Source organism: Rattus norvegicus, chromosome 17 (genome assembly GCF_036323735.1).
Source record: "Rattus norvegicus strain BN/NHsdMcwi chromosome 17, GRCr8, whole genome shotgun sequence".
Lineage (NCBI taxonomy): Eukaryota > Metazoa > Chordata > Mammalia > Rodentia > Muridae > Rattus > Rattus norvegicus.
Genome location: NC_086035.1, coordinates 3137001 through 3152533, shown reverse-complemented (window position 1 = coordinate 3152533; position 15533 = coordinate 3137001). Strand labels below are relative to the sequence as shown.

The following is a 15533-nucleotide window of genomic DNA, read 5'->3' as shown; positions in this document are numbered from 1 at the left end:
ACTTCAGGTCAAATAACTGCAGTCAGTTACTGAAACTGAAACAGGTGGACACTCTGAGGGATTTTTCTTATTGAAATATTTACTATGGGAACCCATCCCCCTTTTTTTGTGGAGGGAGCTCATGAGTTGATAAGAAAAATCTTTATCTAGGCCATATCTTCTGGTGGAAGCTTACGTATGTAAGGATGAAGATTGTAACTATTTTTCTTTTTCTTCCTGCCATACTCTGGTAAGAGAGATTACTTCATTTTTCTAGCATTAGAGGTTCCGTGTTAGGAATTCTGGTACATGCTGAAGACCAGCTGAGACATAAAGACACGACTGTATTCTTTTTTTTTTTTTTTTTTGGTTCTTTTTTTCGGAGCTGGGGACTGAACCCAGGGCCTTGCGCTTCCTAGGCAAGCGCTCTACCACTGAGCTAAATCCCCAACCCTGACACGACTGTGTTCTTGAACTTGCCATTGTTGCAGTCATTGTCTTACTCGTGGACAACATTCCATGAGACATTTCTCTATATCCACTTCATCCATACATAGAGAGAGCCATGCTTTGGGTTCTGTTCATCTGGAAAACCTCGGCTAATACAGATATGTGTTTTCACCTCCCACTGAGGAAGATGTGCTGGCTACCAATACTGCTCCACTGTGGTTTGCATCCACTTCCTGCTTTTTTCCCAGGGTTGTCTGGATTCTCATATTGAAAGAGCAAGATAAACTCCATTTCTGGGGAATCATTTTGAAGGGAAAGATAAACCCCATTTATCTCCACTGAGACAACCCTTTTGTATCCATTTGTAAGAGAGGCCTGATGTAAAAAACAGCCATAAAGCACGAGCTTAAGAATTAGACAATTATTAATATAAAGTCCTGAGACACCAGCTCTAGGAACAGACCATATAACCTAGAACAGATTCATAAAACCATACCCCCAGAGACCAGCCAGGGGATAACCACAAAAGATGGGAAATATCTTTTCTCAGAATAGACCATCTGCACTGGGCAGCCCTATTTCATTATATGGTTAGAAGTTCTGAAAGGCCCCGGGAGCAGGGAGACCCTCACTCAGGTCTCGGGATGATGCGACCCCCCAAGAACTCACGTGAGACTGTCCTTGCTGTAATAAACATGAGGTGTATTGATAGGAACCAGTGCACTGGGGTCGAGACTCATATCCCACGCAGCGGCAGTGGAGTTCGACCCTGAGAGGCTGGCAGAAAGGGTATTTAAAGGGAGAAACCACAACCCAGGGGCACAGGGATGACGATGACGTCATTGTAATACCAGTGAAATGTCACAAGGAGGAGCTTCCTGTTTCTCAAGATTGTTCTCTAAGGGCCGTATCTTTAGTCCTTTTATCTAGCTCCTGGGAGAGCAGGCTCAAGAAATGCGACATTTTACTCACAGGTAGAGGGCAGGGTCTGGAATTTGAGGTATTTAGGGCTTTTATAAACTTCTGACTGCTTTGCTGCATTTTTATTCTTTCAGTTCATGAGGAAGGCATGCAGACCACTGACAACCTGTGACAAATAGGGTCATTTGTCTGGGGTTGCCATTTCAAATCATGATTGACCCCTGAATGATGATTGTTTCTGCACAATAACCCTCTTTGTTTTTGTATACTATCAGAGTCTGCAGTCTTCAACAATTTTCAGACCCTTACATCGTATAGCAGATGAATATTAGCTACAATTTTCCTTATGCAAATGTGAAATTACAGAAACAAACATCATATTTTGTGTCCTAAAAGCTCTCTTTAATTATTAATATCCTTGGAACCATTCTGCCAAGGGGTCATGTAGTGAAAATTGGACTTTAGAAGCTATCCATCTTGATTCAAGGGGGTTTAGCATGAGTGGAGGAGGAGGGGCAGAAAGAGGGTGGTAGAAATGAAGAGGAAGGGGAAAAAGAACAAGAAGAGGAACAAAAATAACAAGGAGTAGGAGAAAAAGAAGATGAGGAAGAAGAGGAGAAGAAATACACCAGGAAGTGGAGGAGCAGCACTAGGAAGAGGAAGATGAGGACAAGGAGTAGAAGAAGGAGGGGAATAAATTCCTGCTTAGTGCTGGAAGACAGAAAGGTCGGCTATTGGAGGACAGACAAATGGGATACTGAAACACAAATCTTGCAGATCTAAAATGTGTCATCTCCTAGAGTACAATGATGGGCCAGAAATCTTGCTACTCCATGCCTTCACCGCACTCTAATCCTAATGGAGGTGCTCATGTCACTCAAGATTCACTGGCCATTCAGGGCGTTTTTAATGACCCTCCAATCAGGAGAAAAGGAGTGTTCTTCCGGGTTCTTTTGTTCCTGCTGCAAGTTCCACTCTATTACCGAGCAGGCTTGAGTGATTGGTGTGACATACTTTGAACTCTGCTGCTGAGTGCCTTACTGAACTGCCAACCCTGAACTACCAAGTCCAATCATGGTGAGCATGTGACCACTGCCCCTAACCTGAATTAGCAGTGGACTGAGAAGGGGGAGGCAGGGAGGTGGTCCTCCCATGCTTGGGCTTGGTGGGAACTAGCAGCCATCTTGTAGATTCCATGTGGTCCTGGCCATTAGGTGTTCTCATGTGTTCAGTTTGGGAGCTGCATCTGTGCAAAGCCTTTGTAGCAAGGGGTTTCTGTTAGAAACATCATGGGCAGGATGCCAAATGCGGAGACCTAGCTTCTCAGTGTCCTCCAGAACTTGTCCCTTGCCATTTAAAATCAATTTGGAGTGAATTTTGTGGGTGTTATAAACCACACCTCAAAGGCTGGGTAGCACTGGAATTTAATCTGTTAAGGAGAATCTATGATGTAGGATCTTCCAGTGCTTAGGAAATAGAGGCACTGTGGATTGCTCCGGTGCTGTTTGTATTTTGATGTTAATTCCACTTTTCCCAGAGGGGCAGCCTAGGATGAGGAGTATTCACATATTCAGGTGTCTTTCCTTGGAAACTTCTCCCCATTTTAACATGTGAAATATAGGCTAGAGCAGGTTATTGGGCTGGGGAGTGGAAGGTGGAGCTGAAAAGCTTTAGGGAGAAGGAGAGATGTGAGGGAAGATGGGGAAGGAAAATGGAAGTGAAGCAGGTGGCCTACAGCATGTGTATTGGTCCCCAGAACAATGGACTTGCTTTCTTGATTTAAGTTTCTAAATTCTTAAGATAAAGGGCAGTACCACAAACGAGTTTTAAAATTACCTATTTGAGTCATCGACTGTACTGTGCATTGCAGTAACAGGGAAAGGATTTGTATGTGGAGCAGGACTTCTGCCCTCAGAACAGTGCAGGAGGAACAGTGTCCTGTGTACAGTGCAGAGTGGAACAGGGTAGGCAACAGCTAGATCACAGACTAATTGAAGTTTAAAGCCTTCATCTGCAGGGCTCACGTTTATGAATAAAGTCCTGCCTGACTTAGGGTGTGTGATTTTGTAATTTCCTAACAAGTGTTAATTCATACCTTTTAATGTAAACACACAAGATTGGTGGGTGAGACTCTGGGACCCACTCCTGAAAGACAGTCTTACAACAGCTTCCAAGATGTTCCACGAGTGGACAGTAGGAAGGAGAAAGGACCTTTCATTAGTGTTTTCTGAGGTCTCTGTCCTTGGCGTGGGGCGGGGGTTGCGGGGTAACTACAAACAAAGAGGATCCTGTGTATGAATTGACATCACTGACAACTTCATGTGGAAGTGTGGATCACAGGAGACCTGTTTTGTCTCAGTTGCTTGAACAGCATACCTCCAGTAGGGGAGATGCTAAGTTCCTAAGACTTAGCTGTGTGGTTCAAGCTAATGAGGGATATGGGGAGGCCGAGCAGTCACACACACCAGTGGGAGATAGCAAGCAGTGTGTTCTAGGATTCCCCTTAGACACATCCATTAGGAAATCTGAGGGAGATCACAGTCCCACCGTGGTGAGTGTGAGGACCCCAGACCCCAGACCCCAGACCCCAGACGTGGAAGAGTACACTGGTGGATCTATCAGAGTCTAATGTGTTAGACTAGGATGAGCTGTGATCCACACTGTTTTGTTGGTATATGTGTTGATCTGGGGAGATGCACTGGGCTTTCTTTCCTTAGTGAGAGGGCATTCCTTGAGGAGGGGAGAATCTGGATTTCTAGCCATTGCTGTGTTGCTGCTACTTTCTCTATGCAGTGCACACACTGAAGCTTACAGTGTGTGGTACACGGACTTGTAGGGAATATTGAGGTCCAGTTTGTAGAAGTTCCAAATGAAATAACTCGACAAGATCAGTAGGAGTGAAATCAAAGTTTGTGGCTTATCCAGAACAAAAGGTGGTTACAAATGACCATCAAGTGCTGAAAGGAAAGCATAAATTGAAATGCAAGGAGATTATCACCTTTAAACAGAAGATCCTTTCTATGGACTTGAAATCTTAGAAGATGCCATGAGAGTAACACGCTTTCCTACTAACCCTCCAATTAATGGAAGGAGTAGGCAAAGTGATCCCTAGTCCCAGTAAAAGATTCTACAACTGTTATTCATCTGTGATGGGGTCCAGCCCAGTTTAGAAGCAAGACTCAATAAGACCACTTATTTCTTGTGGGTTGGAAACAAGAAGGATGCAAAGGTCATGGATGCTTGCTCTGTGGTTTCAATTGAGCACTCTTCCAGCCATCTGTGTTCTACAGAGTCAGAGCCCCATTGATGAGCCTGTTGAGTTCATTACTTGAGGTCATGAGGATGAAGCTTCAGTAGTATTTCCTGACCACATGATGTTGAGATACAAAACATGAGTCATCTGCTATGGAGAGCTGCATACACAATGTAGAAGTAACCAAAACAACAGCTATGTTACAAGTTGCCCCTTAAAATGTAAGCCACATATGTCTGAGACAGAGCCATGGGACTTGCCTTTGATCTGCAGGTTTCTTGCTCCATCTACTGATGTACCCATCCCTGTTTATTGGAATGGGAAGTGATATTCTGTGCCATTTTTGTCTTTTATTGTATACTCTTTGTTTACCTTTCAAATGTTGTTCCCTTTCCAGATTCCCGGACGTAAGCCCTCTATCCTATCCTCCTCTCCTTCATTATAAGGGTGTTCCCCACCCCAACTACCGTACCTTCCCACCCTCCTGACTTTCCCTTACACTGGGGGTGGTTCACTCTTGGTAGGACCAAGGGATTTTCCTCCTATTGTTGCCCAGCAAGGCCATCCTCTGCTACATTATCAAGCTGGAGCCATGGGTTAGTTCATGTATAGTCTTTGATAATGGTTTAGTCCCTGGGAACTCTGTTGTTGTTATGGGGTAGCAAGCCCCTTCAGCGTTTCCAATCCTTTCTCTAATTCCTTCAACAGGGATCCCATTCTCAGTTCAGTGGTTTCCTGCTTGCATTTGCCTCTGTATTGTACATGCTCTTTCTGTGCCTCTGAGGAGACAGCTATATTTGGCTCCTGTCAGCATGCAGTTCAGTGAGTGCATACCATGTGTATTTTTCTGTGATTGGGATACATCACTCAGGATGATATTTTCTAGTCCAATCCATTTCCCTACGAATTTAATGAAGTCAATAATTTGATAGCTGGGGTCTAATTTCTTGAATTCTCTGTATATTTTGCATATTAGCCTTCTATCAGATGTAGGATTGGCAAAGATCTTTTCCCAATCTGTTGGTTGCCGTTTTGTCCTATTGATAGTGTCCTTTGCCTTACATAAGCTTTGCAGTTTTATGAGCCCCATCTGTCGATTCTTTATCTTGGAGCTTAAGCCATTGGTGTTTTGTTCAGGAAATTTTCCCCAGTGCCCATGTGATCAAGACTCTTCCTCACTTTTTTCCTATTAGTTTGAGTGTATCTGGCTTTATGTGGAGGTCCTTGATCCACTTGGACTTAAGCTATGGACAGGGTGATAAGACTGGTTCCATTTGCATTCCTGTATATGCTGACCTCCAGCTGAACCAACACAAATTGTTATAAATGCTATCTTTTTTCTATTGAATGGTTTTAGCTTTTTTGCCAAAGATCTAGTGACCATAGGTGTGTGGGTTCATTTCTTGGCCTTCAGTTCTGTTCCACTGAACTACATGCCTGTCTGTGTACCAATTCCATACAGTTTTTATCGCTATTGTTCTGCAATACTGTTTGAGGTCAGAGATGATTCCCACAGAAGTTCTTTTATTGTTAAGGATAGTTTTCGCTAACCTGGGTTTTTTGTTATTCCAAATGAATTTGCAAATTGCTCTTTCTAACTCTATGAAGAATTGAGTTGGAATTTTGATGGGGATTGCATTCAATCTGTAGATTGCTTTTGGGAAGATGGCCATTTTTAACCTATTAATCTTTCCAATCCATGAGCTTGGGAGATCTTTCCATCTTTTGAGATCTTCTTCACTTTCTTTCTTCAGAGACTTGAAGTTCTTTCAATTGCTTGCTTAGAGTCACACCAAGGTATTTTATGTTATTTGGGACTATTATGAAGGAATGCCTTTTCTCTCATTTCTTTCTCAGCCTGTTTATCCTTTGAGTAGAGGAAGGCTACTGATTTGTTTGAGTTACTTTTATACCAAGCCACTTTGCTGAAGTTGTTTATCAGGCTTAGTAGTTCTCTGGTGGAACTTTTGGGGTCACTAAAGTATAGTATCCTATCATCTGCAAATAGTGATATTTTGACCTCTTCCTTTCCAATTTGCATTCCCCTGACCTCCTTTTGTTGTCCGATTGCTCTGTCTAGGACTTCGAGTAGTATGTTGAACAGGTAGGGAGAGATTGGGCAGCCTTGTCTAGTCCCCGATTTTAGTGGGATTGCTTCAAGTTTCTCTCCATTTAGTTTACTGTTGGCTACTGGTTTGCTGTGTATTGCTTTTACTATGTTTATGTATGGGCCTTGAACTCCTGATCTTTCCGGACTTGTGTTGTGAAGGGGTGTTGAATTTTCTCAAATGCTTTCTGAGCATCTAATGAAATGATCATGTAGTTTTTTTCTTTGAGTTTGTTTATATAGTGGAGTACGTTGATGGTTTTCTGTATGTTGAAACATCCCTGCATCCCTGGGATGAAGCCTACTTTATCATGATGGACGATCATTTTGATGTGTTCTTGGATTAGGTTTGCAAGAATTTTATTGAATAATGTTGTGTCAATATTCACAAAGGAAATTTGTCTGAAGTTCTTTCTTTGTTGGGTTTTTGTGTGGTTTGTGTCTGTTTGTATTTTGTGGAATAGTTTGGACAGTACTGGTATGATATCTTCTATGAAGGTCTGATAGAATTCTGCAATAAACCCAACTGGTCCTGGGCTCTTTTTGGTTGGGAGACCTTTAATGACTGCTGCTGTTTCTTTAGGAGGGATAGGATTGTATAGATGGTTTAGCTGATGCTGATTTAACTTTGGTATCTGGTACTTGTCTAGAAAATTGTCCATTTCCTCCAGATTTTCCAGTTTTGTTGAATATAGGCTTTTGTAGTGGGATCTGATGATTATTTTAATTTCCTCAGATTCTGTTGTTATGTCTCCCTTTTTATTTCTAATGGTGTGAATTTGGATATACTCTCTGTGCCCTCTGGTTAATCTGGCTAAGTGTTAATCTGTCTTGTTGATTTTCTCAAAGAAGCAGCTCCTGATTTTGTTGATCTTTGTATGGTCCTTTTCGTTTCTGCTTGGTTGATTTCAGCCCTGAGTTTGATTATTTTCTGCCTTCTACTCCTCTTGGGTGTATTTGCTTCCTTTTGTTCTAGAGCTTTTCTGTGTGCTGTCAAGCTGCTGATTGATGTATGCTCTCTCCTATTCCTTTTTGGAGGCACTCAGAGCTATGAGTTTTCCTCTTAGAACTGCTTTCATAGTGTCCCATAAGTTTGGATATGTTGTGCCTTCTTTTTCATTAATTTCTAAAAGGTCTTTAATTTCTTTCTTTGTTTCTCTCTTGTTATTATTGAGTAGAGCTTTGTTCAACTTCCATGTATATGTGGACCTTCTGTCATTTTCTTGTTATTGAAGACCAGCCTTAGTCTATGGTGATCTGATTGGATGCATGGGATTATTTTAATCTTTTTCTATCTCTTGAAGTCTGTTTTGTGACTGATTATATGGTCAGTTTTGGAGAAGGTACCATGAGGTGCTGAGATGAAGGTATAGTCCTTTGTTTTAGGATGAAATGTTCTATAAATATTTCTTAAGTCCTTTTGGTTCATAACTTCTGTTAGTTTCTCTATGTCTCTGTTTCATTTGTATTTCCATGATCTATCCATTGATGAGAGTGGGGTTCTCCTACTATTATTGTGTGAGGTGCAATGTATGCTTTGAGCTTCAGTAAGTTTTTTTTTTTTTAATAAGAATGTAGGTGCCATTGCATTTGGAGCATAGGTATTTAGGATTGAGAGTTTGTCTTTGTGGATTTTTCCTTTGATGAGTATGAAGTTTTCTTCCTTATTTTCTTTTATAACTTTTGGTTGCAAGTCGATTTTATTCGATATTACAATGGCTGCTAGAGCTTGTTTCTTCAGATCAATTGCTTGGAAAATTGTTTTCCAGCCTTTTACTCTGAAGTAGTATCTGTCTTTGTCTCTGAGTTGTGTTTCCTGTATGTAGCAAAATGCTGGGTTAGACCTTCTTTCTACCTGTCGTGTTTGTTGTGACTTTATGTTAGAAAGACTATGAGTCTTTTGCCTATATGCATGAATATACACCTTAGTTGTGTCTAGTCCTCAGAGTAGCCAGACAATGGTCTGACACCTGCTGAAAGTAGGATAATGGATAGCTGTGATCCTGCTGTAAATAGAAACAATTCACCTCACTTATTTGTAGGACCTGCAAGAGCTCTTCCTGAAGCATGTATCCTTTTCACTACCCTGCTTTAAGTTCCTGACAGGTATACTTCCAGTCCCTGCCCTGGTTCCCTTGTATGGGGGAACAGTGTCACACAATAGAACACACACACACACACACACACACACACACACACACACACACACAAATATGTTTATCCTGACTTATGTTTCATCCAAGCTTCTCACAGCTAGTGTGTCCTCTCCATTACTCTTTTCTCGACGCTCTATATCTGCCCTTAGCTTAGTTGCCCAGTTACCTTTTCATTGCTCACCACCATAAAACTACTCTCAGCCTAATTGCATTTCTAATCCCCTACCTGGGGTTGCGGGCAATGAACACTCCTCTGGACATCTTACATGGTTGTCGCTTCTCTCGAAAGCAAGACAAATCTCTCTTTTCCTGTCTCCTGCTTCTCTTTCCTCACCTTTGGGAACCTGGAATTCTCACCTTTTCTACCCTTTCCATTGGCTGCTGTCAATGGATCTCGATCGATCAAAGTCCAATTAGAGACAAGGAACTGCATAATTTACATGCAGATTCCCAGTCAAAGCATGAGATCCATGCCCTGTACTTCACTGCTGAGCCCTCCATCCTGCACTGTGTTGTTTACATCTAATCAACTTTCATATAGCTAAGATTTTCTTCTGCCTAATTGTAAAGTTCTTTTTTTTCCCCCGGAGCTGAGGACCGTACCCAGGGTCTTGCGCTTGCTAGGCAGGTGCTCTACCACTGAGCTAAATCACCAACCCCTGCCTAATTGTAAATGTTTAAACATATATTCCCTTTTGGGTTTTTCTTTTTTCTTTTTCCGGAGCTGGGGACCGAACCCAGGGCCTTGCACTTCCTAGGTAAGCACTCTACCACTGAGCTAAATCCCCAGCCCCCAAGGCAAATGGATTCCAGTACTGAAGCTCCTAGGCTACCTCCAGCTACATACCATCCAGGCCTCTTTTTTTTTTTTTTTTTTTTTTTTTTGAGCTGGGGACCGAACCCAGGGCTTTGTGCTTACTAGGCAAGCGCTCTACCACTGAGCTAAATCCCCAACCCTTCCCTTTTGTTAATATCTTGTTAATGTTACAATTTGTACCTGTGGACCTCAGGTTTCCAGAAGATGACTACAGAACTGGATTTTATGTATAATTCTCTTAGGAATTTAAGGAAAAACCTGAGGTCTTTCTATATTTCTGGTTTGGTTAGTCAATTCTGGTAGAGGATACAGGGTCTTACTATGTACCTTTGGCTGTTCTAGAACTCATTATATACCCCACACTGGCATCTGACTCAATGTGATAATTCTGCTTCTGTCTCCTGACTGCAGTGTTAAAGGCACAGGACAATAGACCCAGCTTTTAACTGATTTTTACAGTCAGTAATTGTTAGTGTTAATACAATTTCTTCGATGTGTGGTAAGCACTATTGATCTTGTAGAGCTTGTGTCCTCTTTACATATGTAGGTGTCATTTCACTAGAAAGGCTACACCCTATTGAACAGGCTGTGAAATGACAGGGCTGAACCTCATTAATACATTTCCTACAAGTATGTATTGGTAGTTACAGTAGAACTTTGCAGTCAAGAAATAAGTCTGACAGTCCCCATAATTATATGAACACATTGTTTATGAAGAATACATGCCCAATGTTGTCTCTATTGTGCTTTCTTTTGTACCCATGTATGGGATACTCGAGAAGACAGTGACTTATGAGGATGTGCATGTGAACTTCACTCAGGAAGAGTGGGCTTTGCTGGATCCCTTCCAGAAGAAGCTCTACAAAGATGTCATGCTGGACACCTACAGGAACCTCAATGCTATAGGTAAGAGTATAAATGCCCTTTCCTGTTTTAAAATTGGAGAAAACCCTTCTTTCTTTTGAAGCACTTCTGTAATTTCAATTGAGATGGGTACAGAATTTGGTGAGTAAAGCATGTATGACTTTCAGATTCACTGAACATTGTAACTTACATTTTCCATAATTTCCATTCATCGTTTTTCTCTTACTCTATTTCAGGCTTTAATTGGGAAGACCAAAATATTGAGGAACATTGTCAAAGATCTAGAAGACAGAGAAGGTACTTCTTATATGCAAGCTCATACAAATATGCCTCTGAAGAAATTTTAATGTGTGCTGAAAGTTTGAAAGTAAAGCAATAGTGTAAATAAGAACTGCTTTAAATATATTGGTGATCGATACATGATAACAAAACCATGGTATTTCATGTGCTTTTATCTGATTTGTTTTTGCAATGCAATTTTTTAAGAAAGTGGACTTGGAAACAATGCCTTAGTGTATATCACCATTTGAAAGACAGCCCTATTACAACTACACTGTACAACTGGCAGTACATTTCTGCTAATTTTGTAAAAGCTCCACATGTTGAATAGTTGAGAAATACATGTCGAAAAGCTTCTAATAAGCTTATTCAGGTATTAATAATGATATTGTTAGATTTAGTGAAATTGGCAGATTATTTGTTGTAAGAAGAATGTTGTGCATTAACCTCCATCCCTATATCACTTCTCTATGAAGAACAAAGTGTTAAATTATGTGAATGCAGTGTGTTCATCTTCCTTTCATAGATATGTCATATAATGAACACAATCCATGTATGTAAAAGGGATTTTGAAGGAAACAATGTACCTCTGTCTATCTATCTATCCATTTATGTATCTATCTATCTCTGTCTATCATATCCATCCATCCATCCTTCCATCCATCCATCCTTCCATCCATCCATCCTTCCATCTATTTATCTTTCTACCTATCTTTCTATCTATGTATCTCAATCTTTTTCTGACACTCTCTCTCCCATAACAATGAGAAGATATATAGTGAGTGGCTGTTATACTAGACTGTTTCTACATGATAAATGTTTTACAATTAATGATTTTTCCAACTTCATTGGCAATACATATGGAACCGCAATTTGTAATAAATTCTCTTGAGTACTGGGAATGTTGAAATGCTTCTGTTTCTCCTGGATTACTTCCCAAATATAGTATGAACAACACTATTAGAATATTAGAATATTAGAATATTAGAATACACTTAGTGTGTTAAAGCTCTGAGCTCTTTTGCTTTTCTTCAAATTTTGGAAAAACCTTTTATAGGAAAAGGATATGTAAAGCTGAGCTATGTAATAAATGCTCTGCCATCTCAGGGATCTTGGAAGATGCAAAACAGCCCATAGTCAAGAGAAAGCTTGAATGTGAACGAAATTAAAGAAAATTAAGGCCAGATGCCTCTTTATATTTAGAGAAACAGTAACATTAAATCATCCAGATGAAAGTGTTCATCAGTGTGGTAAACCTTTCACATGTGCATATTATCTTCTCAGGCATGAAAGAAGTCAGAGTGCAGAGATTCCCTCCGAATATACTCACTGTGGAAAACCCTTTGCTTTACATGCTCACAGTCATCCTCAAAGGAATGAAAGGATCCATTCAGAAAAGAAGCCCTCTGAAGTTATTCAGTGTGTTGAAGCCTTTGCTCCTTCCACAGTTCTCCAAATACATAAAAGAACACAAGCTAGACAAAAACCTTATGAATGTAGTCAACGTGGTAAAGTTTTTACAAATCACAGTAAACTTAAAAAGCATGAAAGGCTTCATACTGGAGAGAAACCCTACAAATGTAATGAATGTGATAAAGCCTTTTCACGATGCAGTAGCCTCCAGAAGCATAAAAGAGTTCACACTGGAGGGAAACGCTACAAATGTCATGAATGTGATAAAGCCTTTTCACAACTCAGTATACTCTACAGGCATAAAAGAGTTCACACTGGAGAGAAACCCTACAAATGTAAGGAATGTGATAAAGCGTTTTCACGACCCAGTGGACTCCAGATGCATAATAGAGTTCATACTGGAGAGAAACCCTACAAATGTAATGAATGTGATAAAGCCTTTTCAATACACAGTAGCCTCCAGAAGCATAAAAGAGTTCACACTGGAGAGAAGCCCTACAAATGTAGGGAATGCGATAAAGCCTTTTCAGACCACAGTAGCCTACGGAGGCATAAAAGAGTTCACACTGAAGACAAACCCTACAAGTGTAGGGAATGTGATAAAGCCTTTTCAGGACACAGTGGACTCCAGACGCATAAAAGAGTTCACACTGGAGAGAAACCCTACAAATGTAATGGATGTCATAAAGCCTTTTCACAAAACCATAGCCTACAGACACATAAAAGAGTTCACACTGGAGAGAAACCCTACAAATGTAGGGAATGTGATAAAACCTTTTCAATACACAGTAGCCTCCAGAAGCATAAAAGAGTTCACACTGGAGAGAAACCCTACAAATGTAGGGAATGTGATAAAGCCTTTTCAGGACACAGTGGACTCCAGATGCATAAAAGAGTTCACACTGGTGAGAAACCCTACAAATGTAATGAATGTGATAAAGCCTTTTCACAACACCGTAGCCTCCAGCAGCATAAACGAGTTCACACTGGAGAGAAACCCTACAAATGTAATGAATGTGATAAAGCCTTTTCACGACCCAGTAGACTCCAGCAGCATAATAAAGTTCACACTGGAGAGAAACCCTACAAATGTAATGAATGTGATAAAGCCTTTTCAGAACACAGTAGCCTCCAGATGCATAAAAGAGTTCACACTGGAGAGAAACCCTACAAATGTAATGAATGTGATAAAGTCTTTTCACACCAAAATAGCCTACGGAAGCATAAAAGAATTCATACTGGAGAGAAACCCTACAAATGTAATGAATGTGATAAAACCTTCTTATACCACACTAGCCTCCAGATGCATAAAAGAGTTCACACTGGAGAGAAACCCTACAAATGTAATGAATGTGATAAAGCCTATTCAGACCACACTAGCCTACGGATCCATAAAAGAATTCATACTGGAGAGAAACCCTACAAATGTAATGAATGTCATAAAGCCTTTTCACGACCCAGTAGCCTCCAGCAGCATAAACTTGTTCACACTGGAGGGAAACCCTATAAGTGTAATGAATGTGATAAAGCATTTTCACGACCCAGTGGACTCCAGCAGCATAAAAGAGTTCACACTGGACAGAAACACTACAATTGTAATGAATGTGATAACGCCTTTTCAAACCACACTAGCCTAAAAAACCATAATAGAATTCATACTAGAGAGAAACCATAGAAATGTCATGAATGTGATAAAGCCTTTTCACGACCCAGTGGCCTCCAGTTGCGCAATAGAGTTCATACTGGAGAGAAACCCGACAAAAGTAGTGAATGTGATAAAGCCTTTTCAGCACACAGTAGTCTCCAGATGTATAAAAGGATTCATACTGGAGAGAAACCCTACATGTCTTGAATGTCATAAAGCCTTCTCATGACCCAGTAGCCTCCAGCAGCATAAACTTGTTCACACTGGAGGGTAACCCTACAAGTGTAATGAATATGATAAAGCATTTTCACGACCCAGTGGACTCCAGCAGCATAAAAGAGTTCACTCACACTGGACAGAAACCCTACAAATGTAATGAATGTGATAAAACCTTTTATACCACACTAGCCTCCAGATGCATAAAAGTGTTCACACTGGAGAGAAACCCTACAAATGTAATGAATGTGATAAAGCCTATTCAGACCACACTAGCCTACGGATCCATAAAAGAATTCATACTGGAGAGAAACCCTATAAATGTAATGAATGTCATAAAGCCTTTTCACAACCCAGTAGCCTCCAGGAGCATAAACTTGTTCACACTGGAGGGAAACCCTACAAGTGTAATGAATGTGATAAAGCATTTCACGACCCAGTGGACTTCAGATGCATAGAAGAGTTCATACTGGACAGAAACCCTACAAATGTAATGAATGTGATAACGCCTTTTCAGACCACACTAGCCTACAAAACCATAATAGAATTCATACTAGAGAGAAACCATAGAAATGTAATGAATGTGATAAAGCCTTTTCACGACCCAGTGGCCTCCAGTTGTGCAATAGAGTTCATACTGGGGAGAAACCCGACAAAAGTAGTGAATGTGATAAAGCCTTTTCAGCACACAGTAGTCTCCAGATGTATAAAAGAATTCATACTGGAGAGAAACCCTACAAATGTCATGAATGTAATAAAGCCTTTTCACGACCCAGTATCCTCTACAAGCGTAAAAGAGTTCATACTGGGGAGAAATCCTACAAATGTAATGAATGTGATAAAGTCTTTTCAGACCATGGTAACATTCGGAGGCATACTGAAGACAAACCCTACAAATGTAGTGACTGTGGTGAAGCCTTTATTCAACACAATAGACTCCTGATACAAGAAAGGGTTCATACTGGAGAGAAAGCCTACAAATGTAATGAATGTGATAAAACCTTTTCACAACCCAGTAGACTCCAGATACACAGAAGAATTCATACAGGAGCAAAACCCGTCAAACTTAATGAATGTGTTAAACCCTTTTCACAACAAAATAGTCTCTAGACACATAGAGTTCCTACCAAAGAGAAACCCTACAACCTTAAACAATGTGATAAAGCCTTTCACAACACAGTAATCTCCAAATACATTTAAGAACACACAGAGGAGGGATACCCTCCAAATGTAACCAATGTGACAAAGTCTTTTCCCAACATAATATTCTCCAAATACATAGAAAAATACATACTATAGAGAAACCCTACAAATTAATCATTGTAATAAAAGCTTTCCAATCCACATTCATCTTTTTTTGTTTGTTTGTTTTGTTCTGTTTAGAGTTAAAGACAGATTTTATTTTAAACTCTGATTTACCAAATTAGCTTTTC

The 15533-nt window shown here is 40.4% G+C and overlaps 1 protein-coding gene across 2 annotated transcripts in view; it reads left to right on the top strand.

Annotated features, from left to right (window-relative positions):
• Zfp808l3 (zinc finger protein 808 like 3) overlaps positions 1-15450 on the top strand; it is a 34656-nt gene extending 19206 nt beyond the window's left edge. For both annotated transcript variants that reach the window (XM_063276864.1, XM_039096307.2), the window contains exons 2-4: positions 10466-10589; positions 10784-10844; positions 12111-15450. In XM_063276864.1, the coding sequence (XP_063132934.1) occupies positions 10466-10589; positions 10784-10844; positions 12111-13914 (1989 nt within the window). In that variant the 3' untranslated portion in view covers positions 13915-15450. The remainder of the gene's footprint in view (positions 1-10465; positions 10590-10783; positions 10845-12110) is intronic.
• The last annotated feature ends 83 nt before the right edge of the window (positions 15451-15533 follow it).